General features: G+C 39.4%; 2 protein-coding genes across 5 annotated transcripts; both read left to right on the forward strand.

The window, feature by feature from the left end:
* Positions 1–257: 257 nt before the first annotated feature.
* Positions 258–7842, forward strand: ccdc80l2 (coiled-coil domain containing 80 like 2). Its single transcript, XM_066712150.1, has 7 exons — positions 258–1927; positions 3135–3291; positions 4085–4221; positions 4878–5026; positions 5688–5791; positions 6658–6738; positions 7012–7842. Exons 1-7 carry the CDS (start codon positions 548–550, stop codon positions 7290–7292), a joined length of 2289 nt encoding a protein of 762 aa, XP_066568247.1. The 5' UTR covers positions 258–547; the 3' UTR covers positions 7293–7842.
* Positions 7843–8494: 652 nt separating this feature from the next.
* On the forward strand, positions 8495–19118 carry LOC136755509 (tetratricopeptide repeat protein 23-like). Of its 4 annotated transcripts, none has more exons than XM_066712151.1 (13): positions 8495–8570; positions 9152–9284; positions 9933–10125; positions 10327–10450; positions 10691–10847; positions 11964–12083; positions 13685–13862; positions 14851–14956; positions 15286–15413; positions 15578–15727; positions 16347–16429; positions 17183–17268; positions 17945–19118. In XM_066712151.1, exons 2-12 carry the CDS (start codon positions 9220–9222, stop codon positions 17223–17225), a joined length of 1347 nt encoding a protein of 448 aa, XP_066568248.1. In that variant the 5' UTR covers positions 8495–8570; positions 9152–9219; the 3' UTR covers positions 17226–17268; positions 17945–19118. The 4 variants fall into 4 exon arrangements, with proteins under 4 accessions (XP_066568248.1, XP_066568249.1, XP_066568250.1 ...); XM_066712152.1 differs by having other exon boundaries at positions 18212–19118; XM_066712153.1 differs by having other exon boundaries at positions 8519–8570; positions 9105–9284.

The raw sequence follows: 19118 nt of genomic DNA on the forward strand, positions 1-19118 counted from the left end.
AATTCTATTTTTATGGTAAAGAAATGTATTTACATGTGTAATAAATATATTCATATTTTATCTGTTTAGTAGGTTGTACTGTTTGGTTTGTGCAGAATAAACAAGTGGTAACAAGTGGTTTCATGTTAATAAAATTGCAATGGGATTTTTACCCACCCCCCCCAGAACAGTGGGTACTGGGTAGTTGCTGTGCTATTGGTTGTGGGAGGTCCAGTCCTTCCTTTTTATGTTTGTGGGAGTTTCAGGTTTCAGAATAAACCTTCCAGAGAAATTCCCTTCACTTTCATCGTCCTGCTGGCCCCCAGCTGGAGTTGCATCCAAAAGCAATAGAGTCGGACAGATTGAGACCATCTTGGATTAACATTCATTCTGCAGTGACGAGGAGCACTTTGAAGCTGAAGGATTCCAGGAGTTTCCTGAAACGAAGGCCAGTCTTAATATGAAACAGAGCTTGGGTTCTAACTGTGAACATGAGAGGAGCCTCTGCAGATTTTTAAACTGGTGCTTCTTAACCTCCTAATGTTTTGCCGTTTAGGGTCGAGCATAGATGCGACAGCTGAAGATGCAGAATCTGTGGGGTTTGTTATTCCTGGTTGCAGTTTGGAACAGCACTCTTGCAGTGAACAGAGAGCGACAAGACCGGCCTCAGGGACTGTTGTCTAGATCACAGCCCTCTGGAAAGCGTGCAGCAGCCAGCAGGAAGGAATCTGTTCCAGATGTCGAGACACAGGAACACAGATCTCCGAATCTGCCCGACACCATGGACCTGGACTTCTTGTCTGGCTTTGCTGGGAAGAATCGCCTGTGGGTCATCACCGCTCCTTCTAGAGCCGATCACTATTTAAGAATGATGGAAAAGCAGATGGAGGAATCGGAAGGGCTGAACTGTCGCCTGGCCGAAAGAGACACCTTCACCATTATTGTCATTCAGAATGCCTTGATGGAGGGCAAGATCAGAAGAACCACTCACCAGGGGGAGGCCGCAGAGGAGTTGCTCGATGAGGACACGGTCTCCAAACTGCTACACTATTTGTCCGTATCAGATGGTACATTCAGCATGCTGATTCTGAAGAAGAACTTGAAGGTGGGCGAGCGCTTCCCTTACCCTGTTAGAGTTGAAGCCGTCCTGGAAGCCATTGATGATTTACCTTTACGGAAAGTAGAGAAGCTGACGAGGAGGGGATCTGCTGGAAAGTGCTTAGTTCGGAAAAGGCTAACCCAAAGGAAACTGGGCCACATCCGGAGAGGGGCAAGAGTCTCCAGTCCTTTGAGACAAGGCAACTCCACCACCGTGAGCTTCATGCAGAGGAGGCAGGGGGATAAGAAGTTTGTGCTAAGGAGCAAGATCCAGGACATCTTAAGAGGGAAATCTAGATTTGTGATCCGTAAAAAACCCGGAAGTCCCCAGAAAACACTGCCTCGGCGTGTGCCGTTTACAAGAACAAAAACGAACATGAGGTTCTTGGTCAGATCTAGGTTGTCAAACTCTACAGTGACTAACCAGATGTCAGGAGTGTTTGGCACTGACTCAGATGAAGTCACAGAAAATGCAAGAACTAACCCTATTCTACCTCCAAAGCAGCAGGGTCGAACAGGTTTATATACTACTACTGCCCCACCAGATGAACGATCAAACACACAGGATGCACACGGTACTGCAGCAAGTGAACAAGAGAAGACAAATCTGTTTGACTCTATTCAAAGGCAGGGTCAAAATAAAACCAATACCAGTTTGGACAAAGCTGATGAAAATACTCCAGGAAGGTCTGGTAAAGGTAAGAAAGGAGAATCCAAGAAACGAGGTAAAGGGAAAAGCAGAGGAGGTAAAAAAAAGGGACGGAGAGGTGGGAAGAAATCTCAGCGGGCAGCAGACAACAGAGCGGTGCTGGGTTTTTTGGAGAATTTCCAAGGTAAAAGGAGACTTCTGGTAAGTCTTGGATATAGATCATTACTTACAATTACCTAATGCAGAAAATACAAATAATACTTTAAAAGCCTTTAACCAGAGAAATGTGTTAATTTATCTTTTCATTTAATTTTGGTTGGACTAATTAATTTTGTTTAGGATTTGTTTCCTTGTCCAATTTTACTAATGCCATTTTAAAAATAATTTAGCTGTTGTTCAATGTAATTGGGAAGGTAAACATTTCTTTTCTGTTGGGTCCACAGTAACAACCCTTTGGACCCAAATTAAACCAATGTTGTTGAACATCATGTCTAATGAAGTGCATGTTCAGGTTTTTAAACTTGATTGCGTTTTGGCAATCCATGAGAACTGCATTAATTTACAGATGCATCTATGACGTGCTGGCAATTTAGGAATGTTAAATACATTGGAAAGAAGTGTAGTTTTGAAAAGTATTTTTTATACAGAAACACTTATCTTTATTTTCACATCACTTCTGCCAAATGTTTTCTGACTGTTTCTCCCTTATGCTGCATTAGATTGATTTTGCATGCACCATACATTGTATCTGAAAGCATCACAAACTGAACAGAACAAAGTGTGTGTTCTTGTAGATCATACCTTGTAATGTGATTATGATATTGTATGAGATTGTCAGTTTCTCTGCACTAAGAATTCGTGAGAGACGTAAAACAGCAGGGAAATATTTCAACTATTTAACCTTTCCAAGACATGGAACTTTCTCCGAATCTGAATTTATAGACTTAGCTGAGCCACATTTCCTTTTTGTGTACTGAAATGTGTTCATGCATATTTAGAGAGGCTGAAAGCTGCTGCTTTTAATTTTGTAGTGGTATAAGTTAATGCTTTCATATATCTTGAAGCTGTATTTTGCATAATGTTTTTTTTTTTTTTTTTTTAATACAGCTCAAAAAGAATGTGTAAGAAAATTACCTGTAAGTCTGTTCATATTATGTGCAACAAGGAAATACTATACTACAGAAAATATTTAGATTTTATATATATTTGTTTCAATATCAGGAGTTAATAAAATGAATACCTCCATAGATGGATCCGGATTTCAGTAAAGGGAGGATTCAGTATAGCTTTTAAATCATAACACCTCTTACAGAAACATGCGTAATTACGAAACATATAGTTTAGGTTTTAATAAATATTTAAAGGCAAACTTGCAATGATTTCTTTAAACTTTATTTTCTATCTACAGATTATTACCACCCCCAGTGCAACAAACCCACTGTATGTCCAGCAAAGGGATGAAAATTTGGAGCACAGCTGTGATCTGGCTTTGAGGAAGATCTCAACTGTGACTGTTCTTGGCTCTGAGCATAACAGCACTCTGCAGCTAGAGCACCATCAACGTGGTGTGTTTGCATTTTTACTCCTGAAAATGAGAAAACTGTTAACTCTTAACTGAACCTTAATCTTACATTATCACTCTCCCTTGTAAAAATGTAATGGCCTAATGTCTCTGGTACCTGGATTGGTGCCCTACCTAGAGCACACCTTTCAAATATTTATAAATATGCAAATGTGTGGGGAAGTCTATATTGAACAGTGTTTGCAGCATTGTGAGTGTGACTTCAAAACTGGTACTCACTGGCAGACGGTAACATAGGAAAATGAAACCAATGCAGGCCAGAGCAGGTGTGACAATAAGTGTTCTTTGCACACCAGGAATATACTATTTTGAAAAATTGGTAATGGAATATGAAATCAAAATCTCCATAGAGAAAAATTGTTGGACCATTAAAACTCAATTACATGCTTTCACGGGCTGGCCTTCCAAATATTTGGTGTACCTGGCAAGCATTTTATCCCTCTCTCACTGATCATTTTCCAGATTAAACCACTAATGCAAAATGGTTGTGATCATCATTGCATTTCCATTTAGTGGGAAAGGACACCCCTCCTAGCAACAATATTTGTGTTTTTAGAAACTATTCCTGTGTGACTTATAGGCTTTGTGCATACATAGTTCTGAGCAAGGCAGTATAATCACACAGGCAGCAAATATTGCACATTGAACACACTATTAGACTGCATTAAACTTTTTTCACAGTGTTAATAATTGGCATTGAATGTCCTTCTATCCAGTTTCATTAACTTGGGTTCCTTGGCCATATCTGTAACTTTCAAACACTCAATACATTTTAGATGATGACCTTCCATTTGACTACCTCGTGGATAAATCCAGTGATCAGGACCTGATTTCACGGCTTCGCAAGGAGTATGGAATGGTCCATAATAAGGATTTTTCTATGGTGCTGACTGACTATGACTTGCAGCAGAAGGTAAAAGGTCTTTTCTAAAGTTTGACTGACTTAAATATAGCCTTATACAGTATACCCATATTCAGCAAACATCGTGTAGTGTATTTCTTAAAATTATACCAAACTAATTAGTCTGATCTTCACAGATGCCTTTTTTTGGTGGTTTGTCCTAGTCCCTCAAAGTTCACAGTTAATAATTTTACATCACTGTCAACACAGTTAATATGAAAATTATGAAAACTCTTTGGCTGCAGAAGAATTTGTATATTTCTGGTCCATATCACAGTTTTGTCTAGTTCACACAGGCAACTCCCTTGTAGAATGTGTGCTAGTTATACAGAGCTAGTAGTAATAATGTTATAAATAACTCATGACTGTATTTTACATCATGATACAGCATTTACATCAACTAACAATTGCCCTTTTCATATAGTTATAGAAATTTGTTATTTTAACATTAAACAAATCGCATTAAATAATGTCAAAGTAAAACAAACAAGGTGCAAATAAATACAATTTGCATATTCCTTTTATATCCTGTATGTGCTTTATAAGGTGCCTTGAAACAGTCCCTATAGATGCTGTGCCTATTCGCCTAACTTTAAACAGCAGGAAAAGGTAGATTGATAACCCTGATGTTTTAATACATTCACAACCTTTTTTGGCTTCATATCCAGCAATTCTTTGATGTTCCCATTGCTGTACCACTGATGACGGATTTCATTGACTCATTTCCAACGAGACGGACTGAGGTGGAAATGGAGAAGAAGCATGCTATCTCTTGCCAACCACAAGAGCAAGGCAGTGTGGACACATTACTAACAAGGTACTCTGCTGACAAATGCATTATTGAGGAGTAATTAAACGGTAGAAGGGAATCCAATATTGATAACCTATTAACATACCTGCAGCACTTTACTTGAAAGTTTTACTTTACTTCACTAAGCTTCAGTTGGATAGAAATATAATTTATATTCTCAGTATGTTTCTAAATGACGTTCAGTTATCTGTCTATGAATGTCACAATATTGGTGGCCACAGTGGGGAATGAGGAAGAATGACCAATGTTAAGGACCTTTTAAAATGGATACTTAAAAACCTTGAATCTGAGGGTTATTTTGATTAACAAATGTCTTGTACTGTACACTAAAATGTCAGTCATGTTATTTTCTGTTTGAACATTGTACAGATTTAAAAATGAAGACGATAAAACGTATAACCAGACAGCATTTTTAGGTTGGGCCAATGTTGGGCTCAATTTGGCAGTTGTGTTGGCCCAACATAGATAACTGAGAGTGGGCCAATGTAATTTTGCTCATCAGGCCAACGTTGGCTCATAGTTAGCGTGCCAACCAACCACTTGTCAACCGCGCCAATCATAAACCAACATTGGGCCAACTTAGTTTGCTGTCTGGGATCTGTCTCCTTTCTTTCATCTGTACTTATGCATACAAAATAAAATAGTTTTATTTTTGTTTAACTTGTAGATTTATTTCAAAAAGACGACTTCTGGTCATTTCCAGTCCAACTGAAGATGACTATTCATTCCAGCAACAAGTATTAGCACTGAATGGGCAGGCCTGCTTTCTGGGTGAGTGAATTTAAAAACTGATTGGCCTGTGGGCCTCTGGGTAAAGTACACTTTGTTCTATGCAAATCAATCCAAGATACTAGAAATGTCAGCCGGAGAAAGACCTAACATAATGTGGAACCTGGGAAAAACCCATCACCTAGGTCCTCTTAAATTATTGAACTAAATTCCCTGTACAATATACTGCTTTTTATATAATGGCTCATTGTGAATACTGTCACATTTAATTGCCTTTCACTGTGCGCTGATGCTGTGACATACAAGCATTGACGGCTCACCGTGATTCATTTTGACTTACTCTTTCTCCTCTTCCCAGTCAGTCAAATCACATAAATATTGTTAAAATTGATAGTCTTGCATATAAACTTGTATATCACCTATATATATATATATATATATATATATATATATATATGATTTACAGGACTTATTGCTTTACATGACTGATTTTTATAATACAGAAATGTACAGAGGAATTGGAGAAACATGGTCAAAATCGTACCTTAATAGTTATTATAAAGCATATTTTACAATAGAGAATATCCAGACTTTTTGGGGAAACAAATAAGTCCAGTCTTTAATTAACATCAGGTATGTCAGTTTGTCCTTCATGTTGTATATGCTGACTGCAAACTTTAAAATTAGTAACAGTAACACTGTGACTAATGTACAAACAGGAAGCACTTGGCTTTTAAGAATAGGAAAGACATTTTGAGCACTTTCAAAATTGAGGTATGATATCACGTCTGCATCTGCCCTTAGGTTTAAGTGAGACCTAAAAAAGTAATATTGTCTTCAAAAAATGTGCATATCACTGACAAGATTTTAAACCATCCAATAAAACACTGACTTATCTTTTTTTTCAGGAATCCGTCATTTTGCTGTACTGAAACTAATAGGTGCAGCAACTAAAGCTTCAGGTTCACTTGAGCTGTTTCCATTAAATGGTAAGATTTTTAAAGTGTAAATGCTGCAGAGATGTTTAAATGATTTAGAAGACCTTGTGAGAATTTAATGATTTAAGGTCCTTTATATTAATGTTGGAAATCAGACTAGCAGATGCATTTGACTTAATTAGGTTTCATCAGTGAAAACCTCCTCATTGTTCAGGAGAACGGTTATGGTTTGGGCCTGTAATCCGCTCTTGCACTCTAGGGGAAATATGCACACAAGATGCATGACCATTCTTGACCATTGTCTTCCTTCTCTTTTGCCTACAGGAAAAAGTCAGTCTGAGAAGGAAGAGCTCTCCCAAGGGGTAGTGGACGGCATCAGGGAGCACTTCAAAATCAGCAAGGAATACTTTTCCATGCTGATGATCGGGAAAGATGGCACCATCAAGTCTTGGTACCCCACCCCGGTCTGGTCTATGGCCATTGTCTATGATCTAGTCGACTCTATGGAGCTCCGGCAGCAGGAGGAGAAGCTACAGAACTCTCTTGGGATCAGCTGCCCAGAGCATCAGGGATACGATGAAAGGGACCATGACAGATACCATTAACACCAGAGCTCCCAGGACTAAAACAACTGGCATTATGTACTTAGTGAGAAGGACTTGTCCACAACGCTTTAACTCGCACATGATTAAAAGATATTGTCTCCCTCTATCTCATAAGTTAGGTGTGCAGGCTTCTGGCTGTGCAAACCTTTTTCAGCTGGTAGTTTGATATCGTAACTGGCTTTAAACCACAGATTAATTGATGACAACCCCATGAGGGTAAATGACCTATTCCGTGTCACTTATGAGGTGAATCTATGTGTGTCATGAAATGTACAGGTGTATTACCAACACCCTCTAATCAGATCTCTTGTGTACGCTTCTTTCAGTTTAGAGAATATTGAAGCACTGGCTGCATGTAATCGCATTGTGTGTCATCAAATGTAAAGCTCGAACAAAGATGCATTTGAATATATTGCTATGTGAAAATTCAGTAAATTAACATTTATAAATATTTGAAAATATAGACAACATAACAATGAATATAGGCAACGCATGTAACATTTGTATACATTTCCTGTGAATATAATATAAAAAGGAAACCTGTATAAAGGATTATTTGAAACCTTTCATAATGTCTGCAACAATCTCCTTTTTGGGGAGGTAATGATGATGGTGATAGTAGTATGTGACGAAATTTGTGGTCTGTTATACTATACGTTAACATATTTTTACAATGTCACACTGTATGTTACCATGATTTTACAACATTTGTACCAGATTCTTTAACACAATTGTACCATGTCACACCATAATACACTACCATATTTGATCACGTTTTTACCATGGTACCACACTACAGTTTATTCTTGTAGGGGACAAAAGTGCCACCCTCATATTTGGCCCATTTCTTATTTCCTAATGACACTTAATCTGCCACACGTTGTCTTTTCCTTACTGTGCTTATTTTTGCATCTCATAAAGAGGTTATGATGTACAAACAGCTTGATTAATTAATTGTACTTACTTTTACATACTATTTCTGATGCATACTAACCTGAACTAAATTCGTACTACTACCACTTACCACGATTACAAACTATCATTGATATAACCTGAATACTACCCTTAAAATAATGCATATCCCGTATATCCTGCGACAGGTGAAGCATCTTCACAAAGTTTACATCCTAGTTAGCAATTAAGATGCTGTATTGTGACTATAATATAAGCACACGTGTTATGCAAATCGAGTGGATGTGTAACACGTGGTCTCTCTAGGCCCCGCCTTTTGCTGCCATCGCGACCAAGACAAGCATCTGCGAAACAGGGTCGGATCCGGTGAGTGCAGCACAAGAAGTCTGCATATGAAAATAAAACACTAGCTATCTGTGTACCAATGCTGCTTTGACTGTACTGTCATACATAGTACGACATACGTGTGTTTTGATCTGAGAAGAAGATACGTTTGCAGCAGCATGGCTACACAGGTGCAATCCGCATTTTATTCGTTTTGCTACTTGAGAGACGCAAAGGCCAACGCTGGCGCAGTTATCGATGTCGTTTTACTGAGGACATATTCGTGTCTCTTAGTATACTTACAGAAACGAGCTGTCAGCCATTTAAAACAGTAGGAAAGTCCGTGTTTATGTAATTATTCCGCTTGCTGTTCGAGCATTTAACCTCATATTTGAATACACTGCACATTTTGGACTTTGAGTCATGACAGGATTTTATATTGTCTCCACCAATATTATGTTTCACACATTCAACACATGTAATGAAAACATACAAGACACTATTAAGGCTAATAAAAATAGTAGGGTTTTGCAAAATAAAAAGAGGTTATGCTTAATAATACAGGTGCTTGTGCAGGCTCCTGGAAACCGTTTGTTGGGGAGTTGAGGTGGTTTCTCTTCCAGAGCTGTGAAGGTCGGTGTAGCAGGCCGACCATTTCGGATCATCAAAGTGAACCGGACTGTGCCGAGGAATGCATACATCTGCTGTAAGGATCCCCACTGCCTCCTGGGGAGCACAGGCCTGGGATCTACAAAGGTATGAGCAAATGCAAAGCTCATGTGAGAACACATGTCTTGGGGAAGCAGACACATTAACTATCCACCTGATGCTGGGGCAGGGGTTTCACATACTGGAGATAAATGTAAAAATGTAAAAATAGGACTGACTACAGTGATTCAAGGAAATACAGTGCAACAAAGGGTAAAATAGAAGCAGTGCGTTCAATATTTTAGCTTTCTGCCATGTTTCAGGCGCCCGTGGATGACAGGTCTATCTGTCTGGTTCTCCTAGCTTGACCTGCCCTGTCTGGTTGTTGGTGTGTGGGGCTAAATGTAACATTTTATCAATGTTTGCAGCACACTCTCCCCCCCAAATATCTCAAAATGTTGGTGATTCCCCTAAAAATTACAATACATTTTGCTAATAGAGTTTAGTGTGGTGACGCAGTGATGAGAACGTATGCGATGTGTGAAAGCAGACCGGTATGCATTCAATTCTGGATCTACAACTCTCCCTTTTGCATTACAGAGGAGATAGTCAGTTGGCAGCATTGTTTGTGTTAACTAGTTCAATAATATCAGGAATACTTTAGCAAACAAACATGTCTGAAAAAATATATATTTGGAGAGGGTGCCTGTACTCTGTTGCCTTTATGAAACTACAAATACATATGACATTTTTCAGGGCAGAGGACACCAGCAGAAGCAGCGAATGTATTCCAACTGAAAGGTGCAGTCAGGATGGCTTCTCAACGAGAAGTGTCCTTGAACAACCCCGGAGAGATGAGGGAACCCCCTGGGAAGATGCCAGTCATACCCCAGCGGAGAAACTTGTGAGCACCCGCGCTGCTTGTGAAGAGTTCATTAAAAACCATAAGGTACACATCAAACCCATGCCTGTTATTAACAAATTGTATAATAATTAAGCAAGAGACATGTGGAGATGCTGTTGATGTCAGGAGAAGTGTGCTTCTAGGGTTTATTAACTAATGTCTAATGCTGGTATGCAGCTAATTCATAGGGTCCATTCAGTAATGAGATGTTTCTGTTTAAACTCCCTGTCTCGTGGTTTGACTCAGGTGTCAGAAGCGATGATGGCACTGGTCAGATGTGTCGCTCTCTCCAGGCTGGTGTACGGGGATGGCCACTGGCGTCTGGCGGAGTCATTGGCCAATGTAGCTCATGGATACCTGCAGCTTCGAGGTACTGACCTTGTTCATTACAGTGGCTGTAATATGTCTAGTGATACATGTGAGTGCTGTTTCATGTGTGTTTCTCTGTGTGTTGGAACATAAAATCATGGTGTGCTAAATATATCATGAAATGTAGTAAAGTTACAAAAGTACTTAATTAACATAAATATTTTACTACGGGGAATTCCATTACCCTTTTGACATCTGTTACACAATGCAAACTAAACGGTCCCTTTTATAAATTGAACAGGACTTCCTGCTCAAACCAGACAGCATGCTGAAACTGCCAGAGATATTCTCCTGTCTGCCACACAGCTCCCAGAGCTGGAAGAGGAGAAGATTGCAATGCTTCAAACCCTACTAACAACCTACTACAGCATTGGAGTGGCTCACCTCATGCAGAAGAAATATCCTTTCTCCTGTGTATCTCTTTTGGCCGATATATCATATGCAAAACACTATATGTAGTCCTGTTTTAGAAAAAGAGATTCAAATCTCTTTCCTTCCAAACTTCTGATTGGTCAGGTTTGGGGTAATAAAATTGAAATTCGAATCTAAGCAGTCTTTGCCATTCCACTCCTTTGATTCCTACATAATGTGTAGGGGTTGTGATGGCTTGGAGGAATGTGAAAAATTGTTCAAATGTTACCTAGAGTTTCTAACTCTCTATATTGTCAAGTTTTAGTGCTATCAATTACATTATCAAGTCCCTCAAAGCATGACCTTACAGTTGATACCATACCAAGCCAGGTGTTCCTTCTCGGTAATGTCTTCTTGGAATTCCAGGGGGGGCTGGTGTGAAGACCATGTCAGTGGAGGATAAATTAGGATGTGTGAATAATTCTCTTATCAAATGTTAATGTTGCATTGTATGTGAAATATAAAAGGTCCAATGGTTGTTTTAGCTAATGCTCTTTCTTTTAAGACTAAATATGAGGTAGATTTACTTAAGTGTCATTAAGTTAGTTTTAAGTCACCTTTTATGGTTTGTTATCAAACTGAGGAAGAAGCTCAGTAACACTTCTGTTAGCAGCATGTCGTTTGTATTTGGGTTTGTTGCCCTGGTCTATGGTATATATATAGTACCTTGAATGTCTGTGTTTCACAAAAGAAATCTTCAATTGGGATGTGGTGCTAGTCTCTGTGGAGATGGGCATGGCAACCCATATGTCAGTTGGGGGGGGTCTCCAGCATGGATGTGTTATCTGTGTCTTTTGTGAGCACAGGCCTGTATCGTAAAACACAGAACTTGAAAGCTGTCTCCTTAAGTCCTTTACCACAAGCCTACATTTCTCAGTTAGGAAGGTGTATGGATTTCTGTATATATTTGCCAAAATAAGGTTGTATGATTTACACGTGCATCTTTATTTTTGGCACTGATCACCCTCTATAACAGAGTTTGTCAGAGCTACACTTGACACTCCAGTCAGAAGAGTAGGATGTGCACAAGGTAGAAGCAGATTCCTGACACAAAAGGTGTTCAAAGAAATTCATCAAATGAATTTCCTCCTTGACTGTTTTACTCTGACAGAGGCTTTTCAGAACCTTCAAAAGGCAGAGAAGATCTATGGGGAGTATCACCATGTGGGCAATGTGCAAGTCCAGAAGGTCTCTGAGAAAGACCTGGCTCAGGCACTGGGCAGGTAGCTTTTGTTAATTACAGATAAAGAGGTGTTGGATTGAATCCTTTTGTTAGTTATATATATATATGTGTGTATATATATATATATATATATATATACACTCACCTAAAGGATTATTAGGAACACCTGTTCAATTTCTCATTAATGCAATTATCTAACCAACCAATCACATGGCAGTTGCTTCAATGCATTTAGGGGTGTGGTCCTGGTCAAGACAATCTCCTGAACTCCAAACTGAATGTCTGAATGGGAAAGAAAGGTGATTTAAGCAATTTTGAGCGTGGCATGGTTGTTGGTGCCAGACGGGCTGGTCTGAGTATTTCACAATCTGCTCAGTTACTGGGATTTTCACGCACAACCATTTCTAGGGTTTACAAAGAATGGTGTGAAAAGGGAAAAACATCCAGTATGCGGCAGTCCTGTGGGCGAAAATGCCTTGTTGATGCTACAGGTCAGAGGAGAATGGGCCGACTGATTCAAGCTGATAGAAGAGCAACTTTGACTGAAATAACCACTCGTTACAACCGAGGTATGCAGCAAAGCATTTGTGAAGCCACAACACGTACAACCTTGAGGCGGATGGGCTACAACAGCAGAAGACCCCACCGGGTACCACTCATCTCCACTACAAATAGGAAAAAGAGGCTACAATTTGCACAAGCTCACCAAAATTGGACCGTTGAAGATTGGAAAAATGTTGCCTGGTCTGATGAGTCTCGATTTCTGTTGAGACATTCAGATGGTAGAGTCAGAATTTGGCGTAAACAGAATGAGAACATGGATCCATCATGCCTTGTTACCACTGTGCAGGCTGGTGGTGGTGGTGTAATGGTGTGGGGGATGTTTTCTTGGCACACTTTAGGCCCCTTAGTGCCAATTGGGCATCGTTTAAATGCCATGGCCTACCTGAGCATTGTTTCTGACCATGTCCATCCCTTTATGACCACCATGTACCCATCCTCTGATGGCTACTTCCAGCAGGATAAAGCACCATGTCACAAAGGTCGAATCATTTCAAATTGGTTTCTTGAACATGACAATGAGTTCACTGTACTAAATTGGCCCCCACAGTCACCAGATCTCAACCCAATAGAGCATCTTTGGGATGTGGTGGAACGGGAGCTTCGTGCCCTGGATGTGCATCCCACAAATCTCCATCAACTGCAAGATGCTATCCTATCAATATGGGCCAACATTTCTAAAGAATGCTTTCAGCACCTTGTTGAATCAATGCCACGTAGAATTAAGGCAGTTCTGAAGGCGAAAGGGGGTCAAACACAGTATTAGTATGGTGTTCCTAATAATCCTTTAGGTGAGTGTATGTGTGTGTGTGTGTGTGTATGCACACATTAAATGTTGATGTGTGCTAAATATATAATGAAATGCAATTACAAAGTAGTTACATTTTGGGGAAAAAGCACTTTGAATATGTTATCATTCTGCTTTATCAGTTTTTATTTAGTATATGTTACACTGAGGTAGGAAAGAAGATAGGACATTTTGCAGGGCTACCACACATCCTGGAGAACACACTTCCTGCCTTGGAAAACATGGAGAATGATCCTCTTATTGAGTGTCTTTCGGGTGGCTTTGTCCTGTAGAGTTGCCATGCTGCAGAGAAAGCCGGCGTCTGCCATGGGGCACTTCCAAAGAGCCGCTTCCAGTGTGAGCAACAGTCAAGGACCTGACAGTCCAGAGCTGATTGGCATCTACCAGGAGATGGCACAAGCAGAACGTTTGCGAGCCAGGCATGAGGAGGCCATAGAATACCTGCTGCAGGTACAGACAGTCAAGCTCCCTTATAAGACCAGAAGCTCTTCATTTCTTTCCCACGTCTCTGTGTACTTGTAAAAAAAACAACTAAAAAACCCAGACATGTATATACATAGAAATAAGGATGAGGTTTTTCTTTCTGAAGAAGAGCAGCCCCCTTGCATTGTGCTTTTGTAGCACCTATATCAGATGTGGCATCTCTTGATAGCTCTCCTTCTCAAGGCCCCAATACACATCATGAGTGCAACCACACGATCTAGACATCCTGACCACAAGTCAATGACAGCATTTCAGTGTCACCTCAGCAGCACTCAACATGGCCCAGCCTTCCAACTCCACTGAACTACAAACCCCATTGCAACCCTCTCTGTATAAGTTGGAAGGGCCTGGGTCAAAGTGCCACTGTTTCTGCTGTTCTGCAACAGGGCGCATAAGTTGTACTGCAGCAGAGTTTGTGGTCTCAACGTGAAGTTTTGTCCTAACAAAACGGTGCCCAGCCATTATCCTGCAGGCTAGCAGTCCAGCAGGGTACCAATACATTAAGAACAGGGTAAAAGGACAGACTGGTTAATTTGACCAAGTGATTAGCCTATATATTTACATAAATGAAGGTAGACAACATGGAGGCCTCTTGTTGCATACTACTAATACATAGTTGATCCAATGATTTCAACTAGCTGTTTTTTAAGGGAGTCTGCTTCAACGACATGACGGGGTGACATATTCCTGACTCCCACCCCCATCTCTATAGAAGTCCCTGCCCATTTCTTCAAATAACTTCCTCATTGTTAATACTTGTTTCCTTCATTCTTTAGATGAAGCCCATTGGGTTGATGGTCAGAGTTTCGTTATGCAGGATCTAGAATACTTCTCTCAAGTGCTCTCACAATCAAAATATTTTTGTAAGATCGGCAATCAACCTGGTTGTTTTTCTTCATATCTAAGTAAACCCAGTACCTGCTTGCTTGTTTCACCTGTGTTATAATTCCTCCAGGCTCACTCCATCGCTGAAGCCCAGCTCAAGGACAGTGTGGAAACAGCACAAGCAGCCTTATTGCTGGCCAATGCCTATGCTGCAGCTGGGAAAGCAAAATTCAATGGTACGGCTGTACTGACGCTATTCTGAAAAGCATTAGCTCAAAGAAATGATCATGCACACCTACTAAAGCTGATCTAATCCTCTATTTGTGACTTCTTTTCGCCATCATAATTGTTTTGGATTGCACTGGTGGTCCTTGAAAATGTATTTGATTTTGCAACATAATGAAGTTCTGACTCATTCAAGGTCTGTGTTTTTGCACTGAATTAAGAGGAATGTTTGCAATACCCATTGAAGACATGTTAACTTTGTGATCACTACCACTATCCTTTAGCAATGTAAGTGTAGTATGTTTTTCACATGTTAGATGTTATCTGCTTTTTGTTGCAGAGCCAGCGGAACAGTATTTCAAGAAAAGCATAAATACTTATGGCAATGTGCGTGGAGCAGACTCTCCACAGACACTCCTAGCAGTGGATGGCTACGCCAGCTGGCTGATACAGACAGGAAGGCAGCAGGTACTTAAATGCTTGCAAATTTTGTCGATGATGTACAAGTGAGTATGTTGTGAGCTATATTTGCCAAATTCGTCTTTTATAAATTGTCTTTTTGTGCCTTTTCTTGGCCAGGTTTCTGTACAGTGTTGTAGCTTTCTAAATCCTATGATTCTCTGCGTTCACAGCAGTCACTGGACCTCCTCCAGAGTACACTGAAGAGCAGACAGGAAGCTTTCAGTGACTACAGTGATTCAGTGGCCGATGCCTTGAGTCTAATGAGCAACCTTACCCTCGCTGGAGGAGAGGTGAAGAAGGCCTACCAACTGCTCAAAAAGGTTCGAACTTTTACTGAGGCTTGGAAGACTGCAATGTTTTGTACAAGAGATGCAATGGACACAGTGATTGTATGAGTACAATAAACACAATTCTGCAATAGACATATTTGTATGTGATCGGTAATACACAATACCCTATCCAACCAGAATAGTACAGAATTCAGTGGTGTATACTAGCCTTATTTAAATGGTTTGGGCTCTGCTATCTTAGTAGATTTGAACATGGAACTTGTCCTAAAGTCTAAGGTTTTGTCTCTATCTGGTCCCTGATGATTAGAAAATTAATACTGAAAAATTATGTTTAGCAAAGCACAGTAAAATGTGAAGGTGAAGCATAGAGAGATTGTAAATCACTGTGTAAAACCATAGCCTGATTAAGTCAAAGCATTGCATAAGCATTGGGAAGTCATGCATAATTACTATGGCAAGCTTTACAGAAGGATGGACAAAAGCCCTCCAACACTTATTGACAACACTTGTAATTGACTAATGACATCAAATAAAATGGCAAAGAACAAACAATTCCTTTTCATCTCTAATAATAGATCCTGTTTTATTTGCTGGCTTGCTTATAAGATTATTTTCATGTAATGATGCTCAAACTGTAACTCCACCCCAGTGTCTAGAGATTCAGACGGTGCTGTATGGAAGCCAGCACAAGAAGAGCAGACAGACACTACAGTTATTGGACATGTTGAACAAGTGAGTATGCATGACTATGGTCTATCCATAGGTGTCTGGAGATCTGTACGGATGAACATTCATAGATTGGTCCCAAAATAAATGTGAATTATTCTTTACTGAATTGCATTAAAAATCCGAACTGATATATGGCATCTTTTAGGTATGTTAGAAATGTAATGGTTTGAATGTTGTGTTGGGAAGTGTGGTGTGTCATTTCAAGACTGTGCCTCGTTTAACACTCTGGTTTACATTAATACTAACATGGCAGAGAGCTTTATGCTGTGTTGATTGTGCTGCCCGGCAGTGCTGAGAGGTTTGATTGCCAGTATACTGGGTTTTCATCTGTCCTGAAAGAGCACTTAGAAAATTGATTCCCAGAGTACAGTCCATTAGGTAAAGTGCTCGCTCTCCCTTTACATGTCAAATACAGTTATTTTAATTTTATTTGAAAGTGCAAAAGCAGGACTCAGGAAGGAAAATAATTCAATTCAAAGTATATCATGAATTATATGCATTCTTCTCCTAAATCAGCAACTTTGATCAATTTCAATCAAACACTGAATTTAAATATACCATTCAAAAAGAGAGTCTTTTATTATTATTTTTTGTTCTACAAATGCATGATGGGGAATCCTGGCAATGCTTCACGAGGGGCCTTTATGAAGAAGCTTTCTGAATGGGATCCATACTCAAGCAAGCTCAGGTTTTATGTTAAACATAGTAAAACAAAATTGCAATAACTGCTATGTTTGTGTTTCTCTTTCCAATAAGGTCTCCTGCTGTTAGCACAAATAGCAGGGCAATGAACCATTAATAATGGCCATAGCCCCGTGACATCACCAGGAACCATGGGCAAGGTAATGGACCAATTGAAGCACATTGTACATTCGTGTGCCAGGACCCACCGTGTCTTTATTTGAGTAGCATGTGCAGTGTGTGTTATTGCAGGTCAAAAATAAAATAGAAAAACAAATGCAAATTTGCCAGGTTTATTTTCAGTTTATCTCATGCCTTCAACCCTAGTGTTTTAGACTCTTTAGGCAGAAGATGGGACAATATATCAGGGGTAGGATTTGGGCTGTGAATGTAGGAGAGCTTTTCATAACTGGGGGGATAATGAGACTTATTGTGGGGCCATAATAGTAAAATAAATCAATGAGAACCACTGATCTAAACAATAAGTAAGTGAGAGAAAAGCTTTACAAAATGCTTGGATCTGTAATGAAAAGTGTAGGCAGATTCCAGCAGCAGCCCAACATCTTCAAATTTGCATAATTTGTGCTTTCTACTACTGTTTCCCTGCAGGGAAGACATCCAACCCTTTCCCAGAGAGCCCCAGTCCTGTAGATTTCATAACAGACTTTAATCATTTTTAGCATTGAAACCATCATTTTCATTTTCACCCTTTTTCAGAATCAGATGAATGAATTAAAGAAGAGTTCAATTCCAAAAATGTGTCTACTGTACGCCTTAGTATAGATCTGCTATGACCCATGGGAACTGATTGGATATTATTTTTCATTTAACTTCTAGAAATGAAGCAAAATTAATAACATGGAGGCCTTGTGGCTTTACACAGTGGAGCTGAGCTGGCCACAACTAAAATGCAGTTTGTCAGTGTAAGCCAGAGGGATCTGCAGCTGGGGAACCAGAGAAGAACTGATATTTTGTGAGCTCAGCCTCCCCGTTCCTGCTGCCTATGCTTTTTATGAAAGTGAAAAGTTCAAAAGCTAACTACCCTGTATAGCAACTGCCATTCCACCCTTTACTGACAGTCTGTTTGTTTCTTCTTTTAAAAAGTCACAGTCCCATGGCTTGTAGGAATGGACCACGTTCAGCTAGTGGTCACGCAGAAGATTAAAAAGAAGAAATGGTAATGATGAAATGGGACTGGGGAACAAAAATGTGTCTCATGTAGTTAGTTTCTCAACAGTAGTGACAAAAAGTAAATGGATACATACATACAAAACAAACCCTTACAATCCAAGAATAATTTGGCTGCAAATCAAACTGGATGATGATTAGAAACATACTAATCTTAAATACGAAACACAAATAAAATGTGTGAGAATGCTTAAAAAAACATAATATGGTAACAAAAACAATCTGATTTAGTGGAGTCGCCCAAGGTTAGATTCTCTTAAAACCTTAGTTCCTTAAGTCACATTTTCCTGGCGAGCTGTCAAATTCTGAAATAGGGTGAATTCAGTACATGATATTTCATGTTTTACAATGATTATTCAATGTAGAACTTCTTAATAGGACTAATAGAAGTACTGAAAAGTAATTTTACATGCACAGCTTTTAATACTTTGCATTTGCTTTTAAGTGTGGTAAATTATTAATCAGTAGGCTAACATTTCTGCTGCTGCGAGACCTTAAATGAAGCTTGTGGGTGTGTTTGTTCTGAAATGGTTTACAAATATTTATCAAGGCAGCATATGTCTGAATCCAAACTGTCGACTTTATTGGCATATGCAACTATATATATAACTATATAAATTCAAATTCATTTATTTTCTGGTTGTTTTGATGTCTTTATTTGCATGTTTTTTTACCTGATAACTATTATTTCTAACTAATAACTTATACTTATATTGTATTAATTCAATATTTCTATTGTCCATATAAATTCCAATCCTTTATATTTCTATAATTTTTTGTTTGTGCATGGGCTTTTTTACACAAGTGTAATGAAATTGACCTT

Source organism: Amia ocellicauda, chromosome 8 (genome assembly GCF_036373705.1).
Source record: "Amia ocellicauda isolate fAmiCal2 chromosome 8, fAmiCal2.hap1, whole genome shotgun sequence".
Classification (NCBI taxonomy): domain Eukaryota; kingdom Metazoa; phylum Chordata; class Actinopteri; order Amiiformes; family Amiidae; genus Amia; species Amia ocellicauda.

Excerpts from the sequence above, each read along its gene's own strand:
- ccdc80l2 (XM_066712150.1), top strand. The coding sequence starts at position 548 with ATGCGACAGCTGAAGATGCAGAATCTGTGGGGTTTGTTATTCCTGGTT. Across the intron at positions 4,222-4,877 it reads ACTATGACTTGCAGCAGAAG|CAATTCTTTGATGTTCCCAT; the intron begins GTAAAAGGTCTT and ends CTTCATATCCAG. Across the intron at positions 5,792-6,657 it reads TGGGCAGGCCTGCTTTCTGG|GAATCCGTCATTTTGCTGTA; the intron begins GTGAGTGAATTT and ends CTTTTTTTTCAG.
- LOC136755509 (XM_066712151.1), top strand. The coding sequence starts at position 9,220 with ATGCATACATCTGCTGTAAGGATCCCCACTGCCTCCTGGGGAGCACAG. Across the intron at positions 15,728-16,346 it reads CCTACCAACTGCTCAAAAAG|TGTCTAGAGATTCAGACGGT; the intron begins GTTCGAACTTTT and ends ACTCCACCCCAG. Across the intron at positions 16,430-17,182 it reads TTATTGGACATGTTGAACAA|GTCTCCTGCTGTTAGCACAA; the intron begins GTGAGTATGCAT and ends CTTTCCAATAAG.